The sequence below is a fragment of the Canis lupus genome, chromosome 11 (assembly GCF_011100685.1).
Source record: "Canis lupus familiaris isolate Mischka breed German Shepherd chromosome 11, alternate assembly UU_Cfam_GSD_1.0, whole genome shotgun sequence".
Lineage (NCBI taxonomy): Eukaryota > Metazoa > Chordata > Mammalia > Carnivora > Canidae > Canis > Canis lupus.
The window spans coordinates 56,175,338-56,195,376 of record NC_049232.1 but is presented as its reverse complement, the minus strand read 5'-3'; the positions used below and the strand labels follow the sequence as shown (position 1 = coordinate 56,195,376).

The window sequence follows — 20,039 nt, the reverse complement described above, 5'->3', positions numbered from 1 at the left end:
TTTCACATCTTTCCCTCTCAAAGATGAACTGACTGGAATCCTTAAGAAATTATCCCTTGAGAAATATCAGCCCATTTTTGAGGAGCAAGAGGTAAGGGTGTTATTTTTGAATGTCCATCTGAATGTTACTGTAAAAAAATATCTTAAATATATGGGTTTTCATCCTGCAAGCTTCGATTGATCTTTTTCACTGAGACAGCTGAGGAAATGGAGTTTGTGTTCAGCACATTTAGTTCAGTTCATCATAGTGAAATCCTGGGGGCCTTATGGCTTGTTTTGTTGTAATAGAATTTTGTAATTTTGAGCACTTCTCTCCCTAGTAAAGTTTGTGTCTGTCCTGCACACACTTTTGTTGAAGGGGATCAACTGGCAGGCTTTTAGATTTAAAGTGGGTCAAAAGCAAATCCTAATGAATCTGTGCTAAGTGTCTGGATGTAGGGTCTGTGTTAATCCAACAGAGTTCCTTTGGCTTAAAAGCGCTCACAATCACATTTAAAAAAAAAAAAATTACCGTTCTGCAGTTTGGCAGTTTCTCAAATGTTAAACATAGAATTACCATGTAACCCAGCAAGCCCACTCCTGGGTATATGCCCAAGAGAACTGAAAACATATGTCCCCACAAAAAACTTATACACGAATGTTCACAGCAGCATTATTCACAATAGCCAACAAGTGGGAAACAACCCAAATGTCCATCAATTGATGAATGGCCAGATGCGTTATCACTGTACCATGGAATATAATTCGGCCATAAAAATGAATGAAGTGCTGACACGCGCTACAACACGGATGAACCTGGAACACATTATGCCAAGTGGAAGAAGCCAGACACAAAAGGCCACATATGGTATGATTCCATTTATATAAATGTCCAGAATAAGCAAATCTGTAGAGACAGAAAGTAATTAGTGGTTGCCAGGGAGTGGGGGGAGGAGTGACTGCTTATATGGGTGTGGGTTTCTTTTTGGAGTGATGAAAATGTTCTAAAATTGAGTGTGATGGTTGCACAACTCTGAATATACTAAAAATCACTGAATTGTACACTTTATTTAATTAAACATTTTTTTTCATTTGCATAGAGTTGACCCACGATGTCACATTAATTTTAGGTGTACAACTCAGTGATTCGACAGGCTAATCTTTCATACTGTGTTCACCACAAGCAGAGCCACCCTCCTTCCTGTTACATCACTATTGCAATACCACTGACTGTGTTCCTTGTGATTTGTACACTCTAAATGAGTGGACATTGTCGTTAGGTGAATTATATCTCAATAAGTTTTTGAAAAACTTACCATTTTGGCCAAATAAAGCTCCTCTGCAGGGCCACTAGCCACCAGGGTATAATTACTGGTTTAGAATATTCTGGTGCCTGGTCAAGTATATGACAACTGTCATAATTACGATAGCAATCCTGAGAATCACTCACTGTCCCTGACAAGCTTGAGATGCTACTGAAGAGTTTGTATTTTGTTTTCAGCAGCAGAGTGCAGTGGCTTTCTTCCTCTTTTGCTTTCTTGCTGTGTCCAGCATGTCCTTCTTGCCTCTTTGGCATTTTCAACCTTAGCAGTGATGTTTCTCGTTGCCAAGAAATCTTTCCTGTGTGCTACTGGCAGCCTGCTTTTGTTTGCTGTGTCCTGTGCCCTCTTGGAGTACACAGAGAACACATCTCAAGGTGTGCCTCTGTTTCTTGAGGTGTCTTTGTTTCACAAGGCAGCATTTGTCCTGAGTTCTTGGCTGCATCCCCGTTTTGCAGCTGGCATGCCTGGGGGCACACCTGCCCTTCGCCATTCTCTTTTTCTCACAGTTGTCCCTTGTAGTGAAATGAAGTATGTTCCAGATGAAATTTGATGCTTTTGGAGGTTTTTTTTTTTGGGGGGGGGAGGGTGTTTTTGTTTTTGGTTTTTTTGGGTTTTTTTTGCTTTTGCAATTTTGAAGGGAAGGGAGACCATGCAGATTTGCTGTGGTCTTCACTCACCCACTTGAAAGTCTCCATAGCCTTTGGGATCAGGGAGGGTGCTAAGGCCTCAGGCAGCACTTGGGGAGGGTTGGGAGCCCTGGCTGGAGGATTTCTGAGTGTATTGGGTGGTGTGAGGTTTAGCAGATGCAGTGCCCTGGTCAGGAGCCAGCTCAGCTGTCATGCCTCCCCAACACCCCCCCAGCCCCACCCAAGTGCTTAGCTCCTCTCTGGACAACATATAAGCTAGGGTAGCAGTGTGTGAGAGTTGCTGTCTATCCATACAGAGATCCTGTGTGCCCTCGAAGGCTTTCATGGGACTCGGGTTTTTTGTTTTTGTTTTTTTTTTGGGGGGGATTCAGGTTTTAACACCATTGATTGCCCCTGCCCTCACCTCCACACCCATCCCCACAGGTACAGAGCACTGGTTAGTCCCTTAAGAAACTCCTTAAAATACCTGACATGCAGTTAGTGCTTTTCCCTCATTTCCAGGGCTCATAAATATTTCTCCCTATTATTTTATGCTTTTAGTCCTTGCTGAGAATTTGAAGAATAATGAAGTTAATACATTTTCTCATCTTGCCATACTGAAACTAAAGACAGACTACTTTAAATTTTCAACTCTCTACCTGCATCAGGATGGATTTGGTTACATATATTGAAAAATCCCCAAATAATAGTATCTTGAACAGAAGAGAAGGTTATTTTCCCCACAGCAAGTATTCAGGGGAGTCATCTAAACTCTGTCTAGCTCTGTGCTCCACCATCACTAAAGTGTATGGTTCATCCTCCAAGTCTAGTATGGCTGCTAGCGCTCCAGCCATTACATCCATATTCCAGGCAGCAGGATGGAAGGAGACAGTGGGAAGACACATGCTCTCCTTTTTAAGAGACTTCCTCAAAGTATCATAAACCCTCTTATATCTCATTAGCCGGAAGTCTGTCCGTTGCCATACTCCTATGCAAGGGAAACTCAGAAATACAGTGCCTTAGCTTCATGGAAATGTGCCTGGCTGGCAACTAGGATGCTTTACTAAAAAAAAAAAAGAAGAAGAAGAAGAAGAAAGAAAGAAAAGAAAAAAAGTAGGACATGAATATTGAAAGGACACAGATGTTTCTGCCTCATTCTGCTAACCCTTCAGAAGTACTCACGTGAGGAGAATTTCGTCTCTGGTGCTCTCCACCTAAAACGAGCTGTGAGGATTTGGCAGCCCCCAGGGGTGACAAAGGTCAGGGTTGAGAAGGCCAGTGCAGGTGGGGAAGCAACAGAACACTGGTGGACGCGCTCGTTCAGCCAGCCAGGTCCCTGCCCCCTCCCAGGCCCCCTCCCAGAGCCTGACCCCAGCAGAGCAGAAATACCCAGAGCATTCTGGGAGCGCAGGGAAGGGGGTCTGCGGAGTGAGGGCCAGGGGACACCTCAGCCAAGCCTCGGCTGAGCTTTGAGGGGCGGGAGCAGGGCTGGCGGGCCCCTGGGAAGGGGGGCAGACGTGCGCAGAGACCACCAGCCCTGGCCTGGCCGCGGCCCCCCGGACGCTGGCTCGTCTGAGCGGAGAGAGAGCCCGCGTAGGCGGGGCCGGCCGGCCTGGCCGCGCTCCTGTGTGGACGGTCTGGGGGCAGCCGAGGGCCGGCAAGGCCCGTGGCCTGTGTGGGTGGCGGGCCAGGCTCGTGGGGCAGTGAGGGGCAGACTCGGGGACAGACCCCGGTTCCTGGGCAAGAGGGCAGAGAGGTGCTGAGGAGCTGGCCGTGGGGGCGGGGGCAGGGGGAGGCGCAGGCCGTGTCGGTCAAAGCCCTGTCGTCTGTTCTTCCAGCCCCGCAGCCCCGGCTGAGCCGTGAAGTCCCGGAGCCGGGAGGCACCTCAGGGGCTTGGGGCGGGGGGAGCGGCCCCTACCCACCGGCTCAGCCTGCTTCAGGTTCTTTCAATCCGGGAAGGTAAAATGACTATTAAAACACAGAGGGAATGGTAGGGGACATGTTTCCAGAAAAAAAAATACCTCTACCTCCATCAATTGTTTTGAAGACATTTTTTTTTTTTTTAATTTACTGATGAGAGACAGAGACACGGAGAGAGGCAGAGACACAGGCAGAGGGAGAAGCCAGCTCCGTGCAGGGAGCCCGACGTGGGACTCGATCCTGGGTCTCCAGGATCACGCCCTGGGCCAAAGACAGTGCTAAACCGCTGGGCCACCCGGGCTGCCCTGAATGCCTACTTTTAAAGTGAAGAACTGAGGATTTCCAATAAGTTACAAAAGATTTCTTTTAAATTGTTGCAATATTATGTCACGTAAAACTATCATGTTTTTATAATTTAGCTTGTAAAGCTCCAGGTAGAACCTACAACCACCCGTAAGTTAGGTTGGGGGAGGGTTCGTACATTTCAGGTGGGAGACTGAGGCAAGGCCCCTGCCCTGGTGCCCAGGTGCAGGCGGGGCCTGAGGCCCTGTCCGGCTGTGTCCACGCAGCACCGTGGGGGGCAGCGCCACCTCCTCTCCCGAGCCCAGGCCGGACGGGGGGCTGTGGGCAGCCCAGCTCACTTCCACCTCTCCCAGGTGACTGCCCTTTGGGGGTCTAATTTGCGAGGACCCATACGGGGGACACAACTGCTTAATTCTTAGGGAACGTCAAGTCGCATTAGCACGGAGGCCGCTGCCCTGCGGAAACGGCGAGAGGGCGGCCGAGCAGCCGCGGCACCGAGGGGTGATGTGGCCCCGCAGGGAAGAGCAGGGGCTCTGGGACCCGCTGCCCGGGCTCCAGGCTTGGCTTCCACGGACCGGCCCCTCCACTTTGCAGACTGAATCTCTCCGTACCTCAGTTTCCCTGTCCCCCAACAGGGGAGAGTAGCAATCACACCTTCTGTCATCAGGTTTGAACGACTCAGTCTGTAAAATACTCATGGCGTGAGCTTCCGCATCCTCCCCTCGTCACCTCGCGGTGAGGCCCTAGGACAGACGTGGGGTGCACACCGCAGCGTGAGGCCGGCACCGGCCACGTCTGACCCTCAGAGGACGGGCGCCGCCACCCACCAGCCACACAGCCGGGCGGCCCGTGCACCCTTCGCCCGGAGCCGAGGCCAAGCTGGGACAGAAACGTTAGGGTCTCTCCTGTAGCAGCCGAGGCCCGCGCGGCTTTGAGGCGCCCTTGTTCTCAGCCCTTCTCCGCTTCCGTTCTCCGTGGCCCTTCTTCCTTTATCGCTTCTGCTTATTGATTTGCTCACTGCGTCCTCCCACAGTCTGCCCCGCCCTTGTCCTGTGGGGGGAGCGTGCCGAGTCCTGCCACATACGCACATTTGCTGTGAGGTTTCCAGGATTGCTGGAAACGCAGCAGCACTGGGATCAACTATCTATCTTCCTTCTTTCCTTTCTTTTCTTTCCTTCTTTCTTTCTTTCTTTCTAAAGATTGTATTTATTATTTACTTATTTATTTATTAGAGCAAGTGTAAGCAGGGGGAGCAGCAGAGGAAGAGGGAGCAGCAGACTCCCCGGTGAGCAGGGAGCCGGATGCAGGGCTCCACCCCAGGACCCTGGGGTTATGACCGGAGCCCAAGGCAGGCACCCCTGGGATCAGCTTTCTACTAGCAGACTTGGATTTGCAGCACGCCGGCCACCCGGACTATGGTCTCCGAGACTCCTCTCCCTTGCTCAGTGGTCAGGGTCTTTCCACAATGCACCTGTCCTGGAATTCCTGGGCCTAGAGCCGAGGAGAGTTAGTTCTTAATAATACTTTAAACCAAACTCGTGGTAAAATCAGGAATTGGAAGTAGTAAGTCATAATTAATTCACTGCTAATAAGCACGCATGGCCCATAATCATATTTCCATTGTGGTTGGGAAGAAAGAGGTGTGGCGTCAAGCCGACGGCAGCGAGCCCCCCTTCTGTTTTCCCAGGTGGATATGGAGGCATTCCTCACGCTCACGGACGGCGACCTGAAGGAGCTGGGTATTAAGACCGACGGGTCCAGGCAGCAGATTTTGGCAGCGATTTCTGAACTGAATGCAGGCAAGGTACTGTTCTCCGTCTTCTTCTCCTGTTTCAGACGGCAGAGAGCGTCACTAGGATCCTGAGCGCTCTGTGATCCCAGGGACATTTGGGGTCCGATTGCATCTCCTCTGGCACATCTGGCAGAGGACGGCACACTTCTCCACACTGAGCGCTCACTACCCCCCCGCCCCCACCCCCCCCACCCCCCCACCCCCCGCTCCTTTTCCAGACCTCTCCTCCCTTAGGTGCCGCTAAAACCCTCCCTGTGGTACTTTCAGTCCACGTGGCTGAGTGTTGCCCTCCAGTGACAGTGGAAGCAGAGCTCGTGGTGAGGAGGGGCCTTGGAGTCAGGCCCTCCTGGGCGTGAGCCCCCTCCTCCCCTTACTCACCGTGTCCCCTACGAGCCATCACCTACCCTTGCTCTCCTCATCCACTGCGGATGGTGGGGAGGCGACGGGGTCGTTGCCAGGACCAAAATGCCTACAGCGCCCCTGGCACGCACAGACCCGTCAATCACTGTTGTTATTGTTGGCGCCCCGCATTCTTGTCTAATGTGAAGTTTCTGTTTCATCAGCTTTAAACCAAAGATTAACAACGCACCCCCCACCAAGGGCACACATGCGAGAAACAATTGGAAAAAAATGCACAAGAAGCAAACCACCACTCACTTTGCAAACCTTAGAGCACGGCTGGGGTTGGGCTATTCCAGCTCCTTTGCTTTCTCCTTTTTTCCCTAACGTGGGATGGACTTTTCTGCCTCACTGCCACAACCTAGAGGACTTGCTTACCTGTTGCGTTTTCACGCTTTGCCTGACAGCCCCCGTCTGGGGAGGCAATCACGCCCTGCGTCCGGGGATTTGCCATTACAAATAGCGCCTTAACGGCTCTCTCTGCCTCGTTCCTTTTTCCTCTGTTGTTTTGTTCCTCAGGCTGTGCTCCTTGATACGAGGTTATGTCAGAGAGCATGACCGGTCCTACGGTTCTGTGTATTGCCGGGTATGCACAGAAATATCGAACAGACTTAGAGTGCCAGCAGCAAATAAATATTCATGTAGCACTTCATCATTCACAAGACACTTCACATACGTTTCCCCAGTTAATCCGAGGAGGCCGCATCCTCACCGTTCCCATGTCCAGCTGGTGAGGGAGCAGAGCCTCAGGGTGGGAGGCGGGCCGGCAAGTGAGGCAGGACCTGCACCCTGGTCTTCTTCATATGTTCCCACACGCCGTGCTATGTGGAGGTGGCTCCTGCCAGCCCCACTGGGGCTGGGGGTCGTTGTGTCTGTTGCTGTCACCATTATGATCATTTTATCTGTTGATCGGCTATAAGGTGGTCCTTCAGGGTGATTTAATTGGCAGTGCTTCCAACACGTGTGTTTTATCTTGAGTTTTTACTGTCTGTTCTTTTTCTTCTGTTAGTGGCCTGTTGCTAAACACTGCTCATCTGTTCCGTGGGCCCGGGCTGCTTCACTTTACAGACAGGGAAGCTGAGGCTCAGAGATGGAGAGTGAGCCCTGACACCCAGACCAGACCATTTCTGCTCTGCTATCAGATGTGAGGGGCAGGGGAGGGGGTGAGGCAGGCATGGGGGTTGCTGGAAGTTGCTGGAAATGGACCAGTCTTGGCTGGTAGTGAAGCCCCAGGGTGGCTCATGGGGCCTCAATCAACCAGAACAAGCCGTACAGTCTTTGGAGCGTTAGATCTAGTCATGAAAAATAGCCCTTGGAAAAATAGTCTTGGAAAAATATCCATGTCCCAAGCATTATAGGGGTGTTGAGCACCGAGGATACCTTGTGCCCAGCACTGCTCTGAGCATGTCACATCTACTCATTCATTTAACTTCACAAAAGCCACTGAGGCCAGGTCCAGTTTGTAGGTGGAGGAACTGCGGCACAGAGAGATTAAGGAACTTGACTGAGATCACACAACTGGTAAGTGGCAGAGTCAGAATTGGAACCCAGAGTTTGTATGCTGACCACTATGCTGCCCTGCCTCAGTGTGAGCCACAAGTGCATATAAAGGAGAGCTCCTGACCTTGAGTGGGGACTGGCAAGGCAAGGTTCTGGAGACATCCCCAAGGAGGTGGCAGGAGGGCTGGGATCTAAAGAAAGATGGAAACCTTCAGGTAGAAAGGTAGAAGAGTGCAGACTAGGCAGGAGGAAGCACATGTGCAAAGGCCCTGTGGTGAGATGATGTGCCATGCATTTCAAGAACTAAGGAAGTGCTGGACCTGAGAGCAAGAGGTATGGTGTGAGGGAAGGCCAGAGGAGACAGATGAGGGCCCCCGGTGGTTGAGGGTGACCCAGTCAAGTAAGGGCAAGGGCTTTGCAGAGGGAGTAGGTGAGTGATGGTAGAGAGATTTGGCTCAAGGGTTACAGGACCCTTTCTGCTCTTGTCCTCCAGAGGCTAGACATGTGAGCCAAGGAGAAGATGGAGGTGGGGGAAGCTAAGCCAGTCAAGGAAAGACAGGAAAGGTTCTAGTTGTAGGGCCAGTGAGGATCATGGAGGGCGTGAGAAGACTGGCCAGGAGCTGGGCGCCACTAGAGTGTGACTAGATGGTAGGGAGTGGGGCAGGGTTGTGGTAGATGGTAGCTGCTAATGCTTCCAGAACCTCTCCTCTGCCCTCAGTGGCCATGGCCTTTGTGGCCCAGGATCACAGAAAGAAGACAGACTGGGCTGGTTTGCAAATCTTAGGAAACTTAACTGCCATGATCAGAGTGGATGATGTGCCATCTCAAGCCCACTCCAAAGGAGAACATTTTTCTTAACATTTGCACAAACTGGGACCTTTTTTCATTTTCTCTCAAATTCATTGCCCCATACTCTGTTTCTGTAACAGTCTGTCTCCTGTACCAAACAAGGCCCAGCATAGAGAAGCAGAAGCGTCGACAGCTACTGGTTCTTAGTTCAGGCTGCATACCAGAGGACCATCTACCGGGTGGCTTGTGGGCAACAGGAATTGGTTCTCACTGCACGGAGGCTGACCATTTCAGATCAGGGTCCCGGCGTGGTTGAGATCTGTGAGGGTCCTCTTCCAAGCTGCAGACTGCCCACTTCTCATTGTGTCCTCACACGGCGGAGAGCAGGGAAGCAAGGTGTCCCCTCTGTCGTCCTAGAAGGACTCTGCTGCCGTCACAAGAGTCCCACCCTGGTGACCTCATCCAAGCTTCGTCACCTCCCAAATGCCCTCACCCCTCACACCATCACATTGGGGGCAGGGTTTCCACATACGAATGCGAGGTGTGGGGACACATTCCTCCGTAGCAGTGGTCTTCTTCGGGGGCACCGGATGACTAGCTCCCAACCAAGAGACCTGGATGCTTCTGACCTGCTAGATCGAGGGGACAGCTCTGTCCCACTCCCATCCCTCCCACAGGCTGCATCCACCCTCAAAGTCAGGCCGTTCCACATGGAAGCATCCAGAGGGAGGGTCTGAACTACAAAAGTCCTGTGGAAGTGAGGACCGTGCATCACAGTGTGCCATGGAGCAAAAGCATGATCGGGAGAAGCTAAATATTACAAAAGCAGTTTATCTTCTGCACTACTTGGGGTTACCATTGCAGCTATTTGCAGCTATTTGCTACTTTTTAAGGCAAAGTTCTCAGGCCGAGCGTGGCTTCCAGGAGCCCTTTGGATGGCCTTTGGATGGCCTGAGCCTCAGCTGTTCTGGGCCAGACCCGCTGGCCAGATTTTAGGGCATCCTGCCTCTTTCTTGATTGCCTTAGGACACCCACTCCCCCTTCAGCATTCACACTCTTTTGCAACCCAACCTCAGCCAGTGGAGTGCCCAATGGCTCAAATGCTCTGGACATATTCAAGAACCCAGACCAGGACCCATGAGAGAGGGGAGGCCCAGCTTTCCTTGTCCACCAGTGTCTTCATGGCTGTGGTCCACAGAGCGCTGGGGGCGGCTGTGGACCCAATTTAGGGTTCGCCACCAGCATTTTTTAAAACAATAGCGTAGAAAATATCAATATTCTTTGCGGGTAGGAGGGTAAAATTTGTTTCGGTTGTGTATATTTACACATAGCGAGGTTGTGATCTAAAATGTGTTTCTTACACAATCAAAAATAGTTTGAACATTTTAGCTTAAAACGTTTTGTGTTTTGTTCTGTTTTGTTGGTGAATATGAACCAAAAACCTGGCTCCACCATAAGAATACCAGCAAAGCAGTCCTCTAAGCCATGGGCCTTCCGGCTGAACCTCCCCACTCCAGTATTCCAGCTGTGATGTGTACTCAGGGTCCACTTATTAGTTTATTAGTTTCAAACAAGTTTGTATGTTGGAGAAGGTCAACCAGAAATTTCACCTTTAGTTGGTCCTAAGCCATCGCTTCTGTGTATTGCCGTTTTGTGTGTGTGTGTGCACGTTCAAAGCAGTGCACGCTCATTTTACTAAATTTGCACAGTGCCAAAAAGGTGAAAAGAGTTTTTAAAGGAATCACGATCCAACCACCCAGAGGCCAGTGCTGTTCACATTTGGGAAGATCACTGCAGTGTTTTGTGCCAAATGTTTTTCTCTCTGTGGCTGAGATAAATTTGGATCTATAATTTTACATCCTACTTTCTTCATTTAACATTAAATATATGCAGTTACCCATGTCATTAAAAACTCTTTTTAATATAATACATTTGCATGGATGTACTAAAATTACCTTATTTTAAATCCCTACTAGTTGGATATGTAGATATCTGAACTTTCTATTAATAGTGCTGCAGTGGGCAACTTTGTGTATAAGTCTAATTATCTCCTCAGAATAGATGTCTAAAAGTGGAATTGTGGAGTCAAAGAGTCTAAATCAAGGTATATGGCACTTCTTCCTGAATTACTTTCCAGAAAGAGCCAGTGAACATCCCCACCAGCTGTGGGCGTGTGACTCCAGTGTCAGTGAATCCCCGCCAGTCCTGAGTACTCTCAGTTTACTTTTAAATTTTTATTAGTTTGGGAGGCTAAATAGTGTGCTTCATTTTAATTTCTATTTCTTTAGGTACTGGATAGACCGAACACTTTTTTTCTACTTTTCATGGCCGTTCGCTTTTTTCCTTTTAAGAATTATCAGGCAGGTCCTTTGAAACTCAGGGGCTTCTAAGGGGCAGATATTGTCATCATCTTCAGTCAGCTGTGGACACGAACAATGATGGTTTTCATTATCTACAGCTCTCTCCTAAGTAGGAGGCATTGCTGGGACCCTGGCTCACCCTGACCCCGTCTCTCAGGCAATTCAGGCTAAGGTAGCATTTAACAGTGACCTTGCCGTCACCCTCCTGTTTATTTGTTAGCCCCCTGCAGTTTGTAGGGTGTCACCCCATTCATGATCTCTGGTGGAGCCCCCTCATGGCCTCAGCGTGTCCTCCTATCCCCATTTTACAGATAGGAAACCCAGCAGCATGGGGTCCTGCCTGGATGCCACCGCGAGGGAGCTGTAGACTAGGGAGTCACGGTCCTCTGACCCCACATCCAGTGCTCTGCCCTCTGCCCTGTTGGACTCCAGGGGAGGCCTTTTTCTGGCTTATTTAACTTACTTGGGAGGATTGGCATGCCGGAAGGTCTTACTGCCTGTTCAGGTGTCCAGGAGGCCTTGATGGGAGATGAGGTCCCCGCTCTCAGGGTTCATGGAGGAGCCATCTGGGGTCTGGAGAGTCCACCCATGGAGAGTCCACAAATTGTACAAAGAAGAGACAATTTGTAATCCAAGCTCATTCTGTGGACTTCTTTTTTCCCTGTCTACTCTTAGAGAACAATCTGCCAGAGATTATTCATTTTTAATCTGCTTTACATTTGGAGTGCATTTGTTGGTTTTAAAAAATATGTGTTTAGTCCACACTGCTGTCCTCTGAGGACAGGACCTGTCAGCCTCCTGCTGCTCACACAGGGTCTGATGTCACCAGCCACCTTTTGAGTACTATTATTATCCCCATTTTATAGATAAGGGAAATGAAGGCTCAGAGAGATAAAGGGTCTTGCCTCAGGGTCACCCAGATAGCAAATGGGAGGAATGGGATTTGAACCCAGGCTGTTTGATTCCAGTCTCTGCTCTTCACCTCTGTGTGTCATTGCCTCGCAGCCAGGCATTCAGTGAAGATGTTCTCTGGGCTGAAAGAAACATCCACCCTCTCCCTCTTTTCCCATCTCAAAACATGTGCGTTGAGGGGGTAGGGATGGGGGGAATGTTGCAGGGATAGAGTGAGAAGTGAATCACTGTGAAGAGCAACCTGACATCTTTTGGGCAAGAGGGAGTAAGGCAGTTCAAACTCTCCCTGTGTAGCAGAAAGAAGTTCAGCTCCCACTCAAATTCCCTGGAAATCGGAGAGCTAGAAAGACACACAGAGTGAGTCTGGAGGAAACCTCCCTTGCAGGCCATGTGACCTGGGGCAAGTCGGTCCTGCTCCCTGGGCTCTGTGTCCTGTCCTTGTCTGAGGGATTGGACCCCTGCATCTTAGGGGCCCTCTCCAGCCTTGACGTGCTGTGACCGTGGGTGGTGGGGGACATTCTGAGTCAGCATGTTTTTATTAAACTCAGTACTCTTATAATTAGATAATTTATTTTCCCCAAGACACCCATGGGTTTCTCAAGTATGAGTCGAGCATTAACAATACTATGTCAATTGAACTAATAGTTAAAAGATTTAACAAGACTTTGTGTCTGTTTTCAATTTCCTCCACAGGGACGCGAGAGACAAATTTTACAGGAAACCATTCACAACTTCCACTCTTCCTTTGAGAGCAGCGCCAGCAATACCAGGGCCCCTGGAAACAATCCCTGTACATGATCTTCCCTCCCGTGGTCACCAGCCTGAGCTTTCTGAATCCCAGTATTGTCCTGTCATAGCAGTGCTCCAGCCACCATCAGCTCTTCCCCATTCCCTGAAACATGCCACACTTGGACACACCACCATGCCTGTGTCACATTCCCTCGAATGCCTGTCTTCTCTTGCCTGCTGTAGTAGTTGGTGACCCTTGCTGCTGTCACGCAAACGCAGTAGACTTAGCCTCACATGAAGTCCTGTATGGCTGCTTCTGCTTGGCAGGTGGCTTCCCGCTATGATTTGGGGACCCACTTCCTTCCACCTCATGGCCCTGTCATCCCCAGGGGCCTCAGCATCTGGCTGGCAGTTTCTGGCTGGCAGAAATGGGAAATGCATGGTGGAGAAGGCACAGCCATTCTTAACTACCTTCCTCTTGACTGCTAGTGTTCCATCCACTCCTGTTCACGTTCCATTGGCCACCAGTAGTCACAGGGCCCCACCTGGCTGCAGAGGAGGCTGGGAAATGCAATCTTTGTTCAGGCAGTGGCTGCCCAGCTGCAAGTCTGCACTTAGCTGGGGCAGCACATGTTCTAGAGGAATCTTAGCCTTCCCTGGCATGTCTTCCTGTAAAACTTCTAACTTGTTCTTTGGTATACAAGTCACCTACCCAGTGAAGCCTTTCTTGACTCCCTTACATAGAACTAACTTTTCAGCCCACACGGTCCCTTACTGCTTGTTTGTAACTCTGTTCTAATGCTTGGCTGCGCCTACAGCATACAACATACAAGTGTTCAGGACATGTATGTTGAATGCATTTTTCTTCATTGCAACAGCAACCTTTTCTGTAGGAAAAAAGAGTAGGTCCACTGTGTGATCTTGGATTCCCTTCTCCTCTGTGGCCTTCAGTGTCCTCACCTGCAAGATCAGGGGTTGGGCAGGATGATGCTGTGATAGTCTACGCACCTCACCCCATGTCACTGTAGGGCTTCCTGCACTTCAAGTGGGAGCAGAAGACCCTAATACATTACGTTGTGGAAGGATTTTGGTGCTCAAACTTTCTAGACAAAGGAACCAAGTGTTTGGAATTTCTTGTACACCCCATTAATGCTGTTCCTCAGAAGGGAATTGGTGCTTATAGTTCTCTGCGGTGTCATATTACTTTAGTGGACTCTGACTTCTAAAACCCAGTAGCTTTTGGAAGTGTTTTCAAATGAGTAATTTGGCCAACACTTGCTGCATTTCTGTAATGTGCTGGGTGCCGGGGGTACAGAGACAAACTAGAGCCAGCCCACCCTTGGGGACCTTGATAGGCACGAGAAGACGTGAGTGGACAGTCCCAACCTTGAGAGACAGCATGGCACAGGGGAGCTTGTGCTCTAGACTCGGGCTCCAAGTTCACCTGCAGCCCCATGCCTGGCCAGCTGCGTGGCCTGGGACAGGTCACTTAACCTCTTGCTCGGAGCTGAGAGCCACCGTGCAGAAAGCATTGGGTCTGCACAAAGTCTGCAGTTGACCACAGCCTTCACAGAGTTCCCATCTTTGCCACAAGCCCCGCCAGGCCACATGATGACCTCCTTGGGAGGTGTGGTCTCTCGTGTCCCTCCCCAGCCACGAAGGTCTGCTCCCCCTCCACGGCTTCTCGAGGCAGCCATGACCACGTCGCCCAGAGCCACCTCATGCTCACCCTCCACCTGTTGAGCCAGCTCGTCCTCCATCCTCTCAGCCTCCCACCAGCCCCAGCCGACTTGCACCGTGACTGGAGAGGGCGGTTTCTCTCTAGCCGTCACTGACAGGCTTCTTTATAAAGGTCCCTCAAGGCCAGGCCTTTAAGGAGACGTGGTCATTGGACACCTACTGCGTGCATCAGCCTGACCTCCCCACCACCCCAGGGAATCCTGCGCACCCGGGAGACCCAGAGGGAAGCTGCGTGCTGGTTACACAGCCCGGGTGGGCAGAGCTGGCCAAGAGCTGGACTGGCGGGCTCCCGGGCCCACGCCTCTTCCACTGATCCACGTAGCCTCCTGGAGCTGGAAGCGCCCGGGGTTCTCACTGTTGTACTCGTGGCTTCGGGGGTTGGTTATCAATAGGCCGTGGGTTGTTTGCCCCTGAAATACATTGGCCCCTGAGTTATGTGCTTTTTAGTTCTTGTGTCTGCTGCTTGCTGCTGTCCTGTTTTTTTTTCCTTTTTTTGTTTTTTCATGAGCCCGATATTTGTGCAGCTTCCTTTCAGGTAAGTTTATTTGAACATCCATCATACACAAAGAGCTATGCTGGAGGGGGTCCGCTTTCCACAGTGCAAGCTCCCCTGATCTCATCCGATGACCCGAGATGACCAGCAGGGCTGATTCCCATTTTGCAGATGGAAAAACTGAGGCTCAGGGAGGCACCTCTCTTGTCTTTTTCACTGGACTCAAGTGGTTCTTTCCTTCCAGGCAGTTTGTGTGCTGCCTGGTGAGATTCCTGGCACCCTTTCCAGGCCGTGTTCTCTCCCCTTCCTGGTGACCCCCCACCACCCCACGTGTACCTTCCGCCTGCCTGCAAGAGGCTGTTCTCCATAGTGTTTCCCTTGCTCAGTGACCTTAGCCAGCATTCCCAAAGTGTGTTCCTTGGAACACTAGTTCCATAGGATATTAATGGTTTTTTTTTTTTTTTTTTTTTTTTTTTTTTTAAAGATTTTATTTATTTATTCATGATAGTCACAGAGAGAGAGAGAGAGGCAGAGACACAGGCAGAGGGAGAAGCAGGCTCCATGCACCGGAGCCCGATGTGGGATTCGATCCCGGGTCTCCAGGATCGCGCCCTGGGCCAAAGGCAGGCGCCAAACCGCTGCGCCACCCAGGGATCCCTTAATGGGTTTTTCATCAAGAAAAAGGCAGCATATATGTGAAAGTGCGGTGAGGCTTTGTGATCAAATAGGTTTGATGGGCACGTCGGTTAAAGCCCGGTCACATGATTGTCCAGGTGCAGGACATCTCCCAACCTTCAGCATGCCCACGTGTGCTGGGCCTCTTCATGGGGGCCATGTAGCAGGTGGCACTTCCCGTATGTTCGCTCACAGAGCGCTGCTTCACTGTGCTCTTACAAGACAGGTTCCTTGGACACTGTCAGGGAAATCTGCTTTGACTGTGGCAGCCGTGAGGACTCACAGCCCCTGGGAGCAGGGGAGGGGACACTGAAGGGCCATGGCTGGGTCAGGGGTCCTTGGTCCTCCTGTGTCCCCAGCATCTCTTGGCAGAGGTGCCCTGGTTGGCAGTAGGACGTCAGGGTAGGGGAGTCTCCTGACTGAGGTGATTGGGACCCCGCTCAGAGGACTCCGCATGTGTTGCAGGGTGTCTTCGGCAGGGTAGAGGGCCCTCTCTCCCGGCCTTAGTGCAGTATCCCGCCTGCTGTGTGCTAGCTGTCCAGCCACGCTTCCCCAGGGGATGCTCCCACCTTTCCCCAGACCGTTACATGGAGGCCAGCTAGTTTTGCAAGGAGAGCGTTTACTCTTGCATCCCTTCACTCGCCAGACATGCACTGAGCATCCAGCCTGTGCCTGCCTCTGCTTGTGTTTTGGATCCAGGGGTGAAAATACACTCAATCCAGCCCTTAAGTAACCCCCAGTGTCTTCAGAGGTGTAGATAAAACTCTGCAGTGCCGTGTGAGGAGTCTTGTAATGAAGGGCTGTGCCAGGTCCGTGGCTCCAAGAGCATCGTCCGTGATGGCTCAGGTTTGGCCCCATAGGAGAGCACTGGCGGATGAGGAAGCCAACGGGCCCCCAGACCGCGGGGGGGTGGGGGGGACAGCCTGTGTGAAGTGAGTCCACATGTGACATTTGTGGATTACATATTGCTGGCGTTGAGTTAAATACCTGTTTTTCTGACTTGGGTTGGTTTTGTTTTGTTTTTGATTTGGGTTCTTTTCTTTGCATAGAAGCGATCTGTCCCCCTGGAAAGAGCACTGAATCTAGAGTCAACTCCAGCACCTGGTTTTGGCTCAGCCACTTATATTGAGTAACAGTGGGCTTGTTTCTTCCTGAATCTCAGTTTCCCTTTTGGTTAAGAGGAGTTAGTGCTCCCCAAGGTGCTAAAGATCAGATGCAAGTGAGAAAGCCCTTTTCACACTGTGTGAAGCTGTGCACATTTGAGAAATCGCCACTGTGGTTGCACATCTGAAATCAATCTCCATCTCCCTCCCTCTGGCTCCCCATCCCCATCTCCCCGTCCCCTTGTCCTCCCTCCACCACCTCCCACTTGCCCAGATGTAGCAGCAGCTGGGGTGGGGAGCAGGGAGTAAGGCCAGAAGAAGAGGCCTCCTGCCAGAGGGAGCAGCAGCTTAGATGGCTTGTGCTGGCATCGGAGCCCGAGGAAGCAAGGCTTGACAGCGGATCCCCACGCTCCAGCAGTCCTAACTCGGGGTGTTCATGTCTTTGGGATTCCCAGCAAGGTGGACAGAAAGAAGCAGGAGGGCTTTCCAGCCAAATTGCAGGAGCTGATCCAGCAGACAAGGAGGCAGGAAACCCTTCCAGTTTTCTCTTCCCTTGGAGCTGCCCAAGGACACAGCTACGCAGGCCAGGATTGGAGCACACAGCTGTGGGCACCTACCCTGACCCGCGCCACCCAGAATGCCTCCTAAAGCTCGAGACCCTTCTAGGGAAGCTTTTGCAGCCCAGCCTGAAGATGTTGTGAAGCATCACCCGTGCCCATCTGTCTTTGTCCCTTTCAAGCAACGTAATCACGTCTTTTTAACTAATAGATCTTGTTGAACATGTAAGGATACCTGATGTTTTTCCCTGATAAAGTCAATACTAAATTCTGTAGGACAGGCCGGAGAATGAATCTCCTCCCTGGAGGAGGTGGGAGGTGAATCACTTCCTCTGGGTGAGTTCTCCTTAAATATTTCTGGAGGGCTTGCCAGACTGTCCTCAGGGGGCCTCTTCTCCTCTGTACCATGCAGTCTAAGAGAGGATTAGACCCTGCCTTGAATTTCAGCCCCTCGTCTAAGCAGCCAGGTGCTATAGACAGTGATTCACCAAAGCTTGGGATGACAGAAGGGCAATCAGCACAATCACTGGAAGCCCAGTTCATCTGTCTCCAGTTCTTTTTAAGGTAGAGACCACCCAGGGCTCGCTCCTCAGGGCCCTGCCCAGTGGGGTGAGCCAACGCCAGCAGGTTCCCAGTTCGGTCAGAGCCAGTTCCCTAGGGCTGATGGACAAGGGGCATGGCTGTCCTCTTCTGGGAGACCTTGTCCTCCCCTCCTGGGTGAGGCTGGGGTAGAGTTTAGCCTTATCTAAGTCCTCAGCAAGGCGACTATATCTTTTGATAAGAGACCAGATTGTCTTTTTTTTTTTAAGATTTTATTTATTTACTCATGAGAAACAGAGAGAGAGAGAGAGAGAGAGAGGCAGAGACACAGGCAGAGGGAGAAGCAGGCTCCATGCAGGGACCCCGACGTGGGACTTGATCCCAGGTCTCCAGGATCACACCCTGGACGGAAGGCGGCGCTAAACCACTGAGCCACCCAGCTCAGCTGCCCCAGGTTGCCATTTTGCTGCAGCCCCCCAGAGTTGGGTTTCCATGTGGCTCACCACCACACCTTACTTTTTATTATTATTTTAGTGTTATTTCCACGCAGGGACTTGATTCTGTAAAGGATTTTTGTCTGCCAAATGTATATTAAATAACAGTGAATTTGTCTTCCCACTTTGATTTTGCTTGTCGAAGGCACAACTGCTGCTCAGATTTCTTCCAGTGATAACCATTACGGAGCAGGTGCCTGCGGTGTGTGGTGCATCTGTGAGCTCCCTTGCCTCCCTTACAATTGCCCCGTCAGGCCGGCCTTCAGATTCCCTTCCTACCAATCCAGTGACTGTGGCACACAGATTTTGTTTTTTCATCATAAGTATACTCTTTAGTCCTCATCACCTATTTCATCCACCCGCCCCCCACCGCCCCTCCAGTAACCACTAGTTCTTTGTGGTTAAGAGTCTATTTCTTGGTCTGTCTCTCTTTTTTTTCCTTTTGTTCATTTGTTTTGTGGCCCACAGATATTAACCTTACCAAGGCCGTTAACAAGGCACAGTGGGTTTGAATGCAGGTCTCACCTCTTCACTCCTAGGAGGAGTCACATTTTCTCCATGCTGTCTTGCTGCCTTTCAACACAGAGAGAAGAGAAACGTTAAATTGGTTTAATCCCAGCCAACAACAAAAATAAAACCTGTTAGTCTGTATGGCTTGTTCACAATTTTTTTTTGGCAGGCGGGGGGTGGGGGTAGTGCTCATGAAATACTATAAATAGCTGGGAGATTCTCTTTGTTCTAAGAATTCCTACAAGTCAGGGGACTGCCTCATCTCCACCTCTTCTGGTGTCAGTACCTCGTGTTGGTGTGCTCAGGACCGTAGCACATAAGGGGGTGAGGGTTCCAGTCCAGCAGCAGCTGGAGTAAGGCCCAGTGGGGCCCCAGAGGGTGGAGCAAAGACACTGGGAGTAGAGCAGGCTTTTCTCTGAGGAAGAACATTCCAGAACCAGAGCTACCCAGGAGGAGGAGCATTCCCCAGCAGGGCCTCCAGAGGCCGGGCCAGCCCCTAACAGGGCAGCTGGAGAGGAGAATTCACACTTTAAGTGGGGATTGGACCATGCAGTTGGTTCCCCAGTGACCCAAAGGTGGAGATGGCGTGAGGAAAACAAGAAGGCGATGAGTTTACCTGACATGAAATATATGCAATTTTCTAAGACTGGCCTTGACGCAAGTCCCTCCTACTTTGCGAGAGAGGGTGGTGGTGATGGTCAGTTTAGTTTTATTGAGGTGTGAATCCAAAAGTCTGAGAAAAACATTTCTGCCCTGTGATTCTATGAAAATCTATAAAAAGAAAGGGGAGTGGCTCTTCAATAAGTTAAATATAGAATTATCAGGTAATGCAATTCCACTGCTGAGTGTATACCCAAAGAATTGAAAATAGGTATTAAAAATAAAACCTAAATGCAAATATTCAGAGCACTAGGCACAATAGCCAAAAGATGGAAACAATGCAGACGGCCATCAGTAGACAAAGGGATAAACAGGATGTGCTAGAGCCACACAACAGAATATTATTCAGCCGTGAAAAGGAACGGAATGTGGACACGTGCTACCACGTAGACAAACCTCGAACACGGCGCGCTGAGTGAAAGCAGCAGACAGGAGACTACATATTATGCGATTCCATTTAATACAAAACTTCCAGGATAGACAGACATGTAGAGACAGCCAGAGTTTGGGAGGCTGAAGAAATGGGGAGTAACTGCTTAATGGGTAGGGGCTTTTTCTTTTGAGGGTGATGGAAAAGTTCTAGAACTAAGTAACGATATGGTTGTAGATCGCGAATCTGCTTAATGCCCCTACATT

At 50.5% G+C, this 20,039-nt stretch overlaps 1 protein-coding gene across 1 annotated transcript in view; it reads left to right on the top strand.

The window, feature by feature from the left end:
- Window positions 1-14,806, top strand: part of ANKS6 (ankyrin repeat and sterile alpha motif domain containing 6) — a 50,436-nt gene extending 35,630 nt beyond the window's left edge. Inside the window, exons 13-15 of the mRNA XM_038552917.1 lie at window positions 24-91; window positions 5,838-5,954; window positions 12,596-14,806. Coding sequence (XP_038408845.1) covers window positions 24-91; window positions 5,838-5,954; window positions 12,596-12,700 — 290 coding nt within the window. The 3' untranslated portion in view covers window positions 12,701-14,806. The remainder of the gene's footprint in view (window positions 1-23; window positions 92-5,837; window positions 5,955-12,595) is intronic.
- The last annotated feature ends 5,233 nt before the right edge of the window (window positions 14,807-20,039 follow it).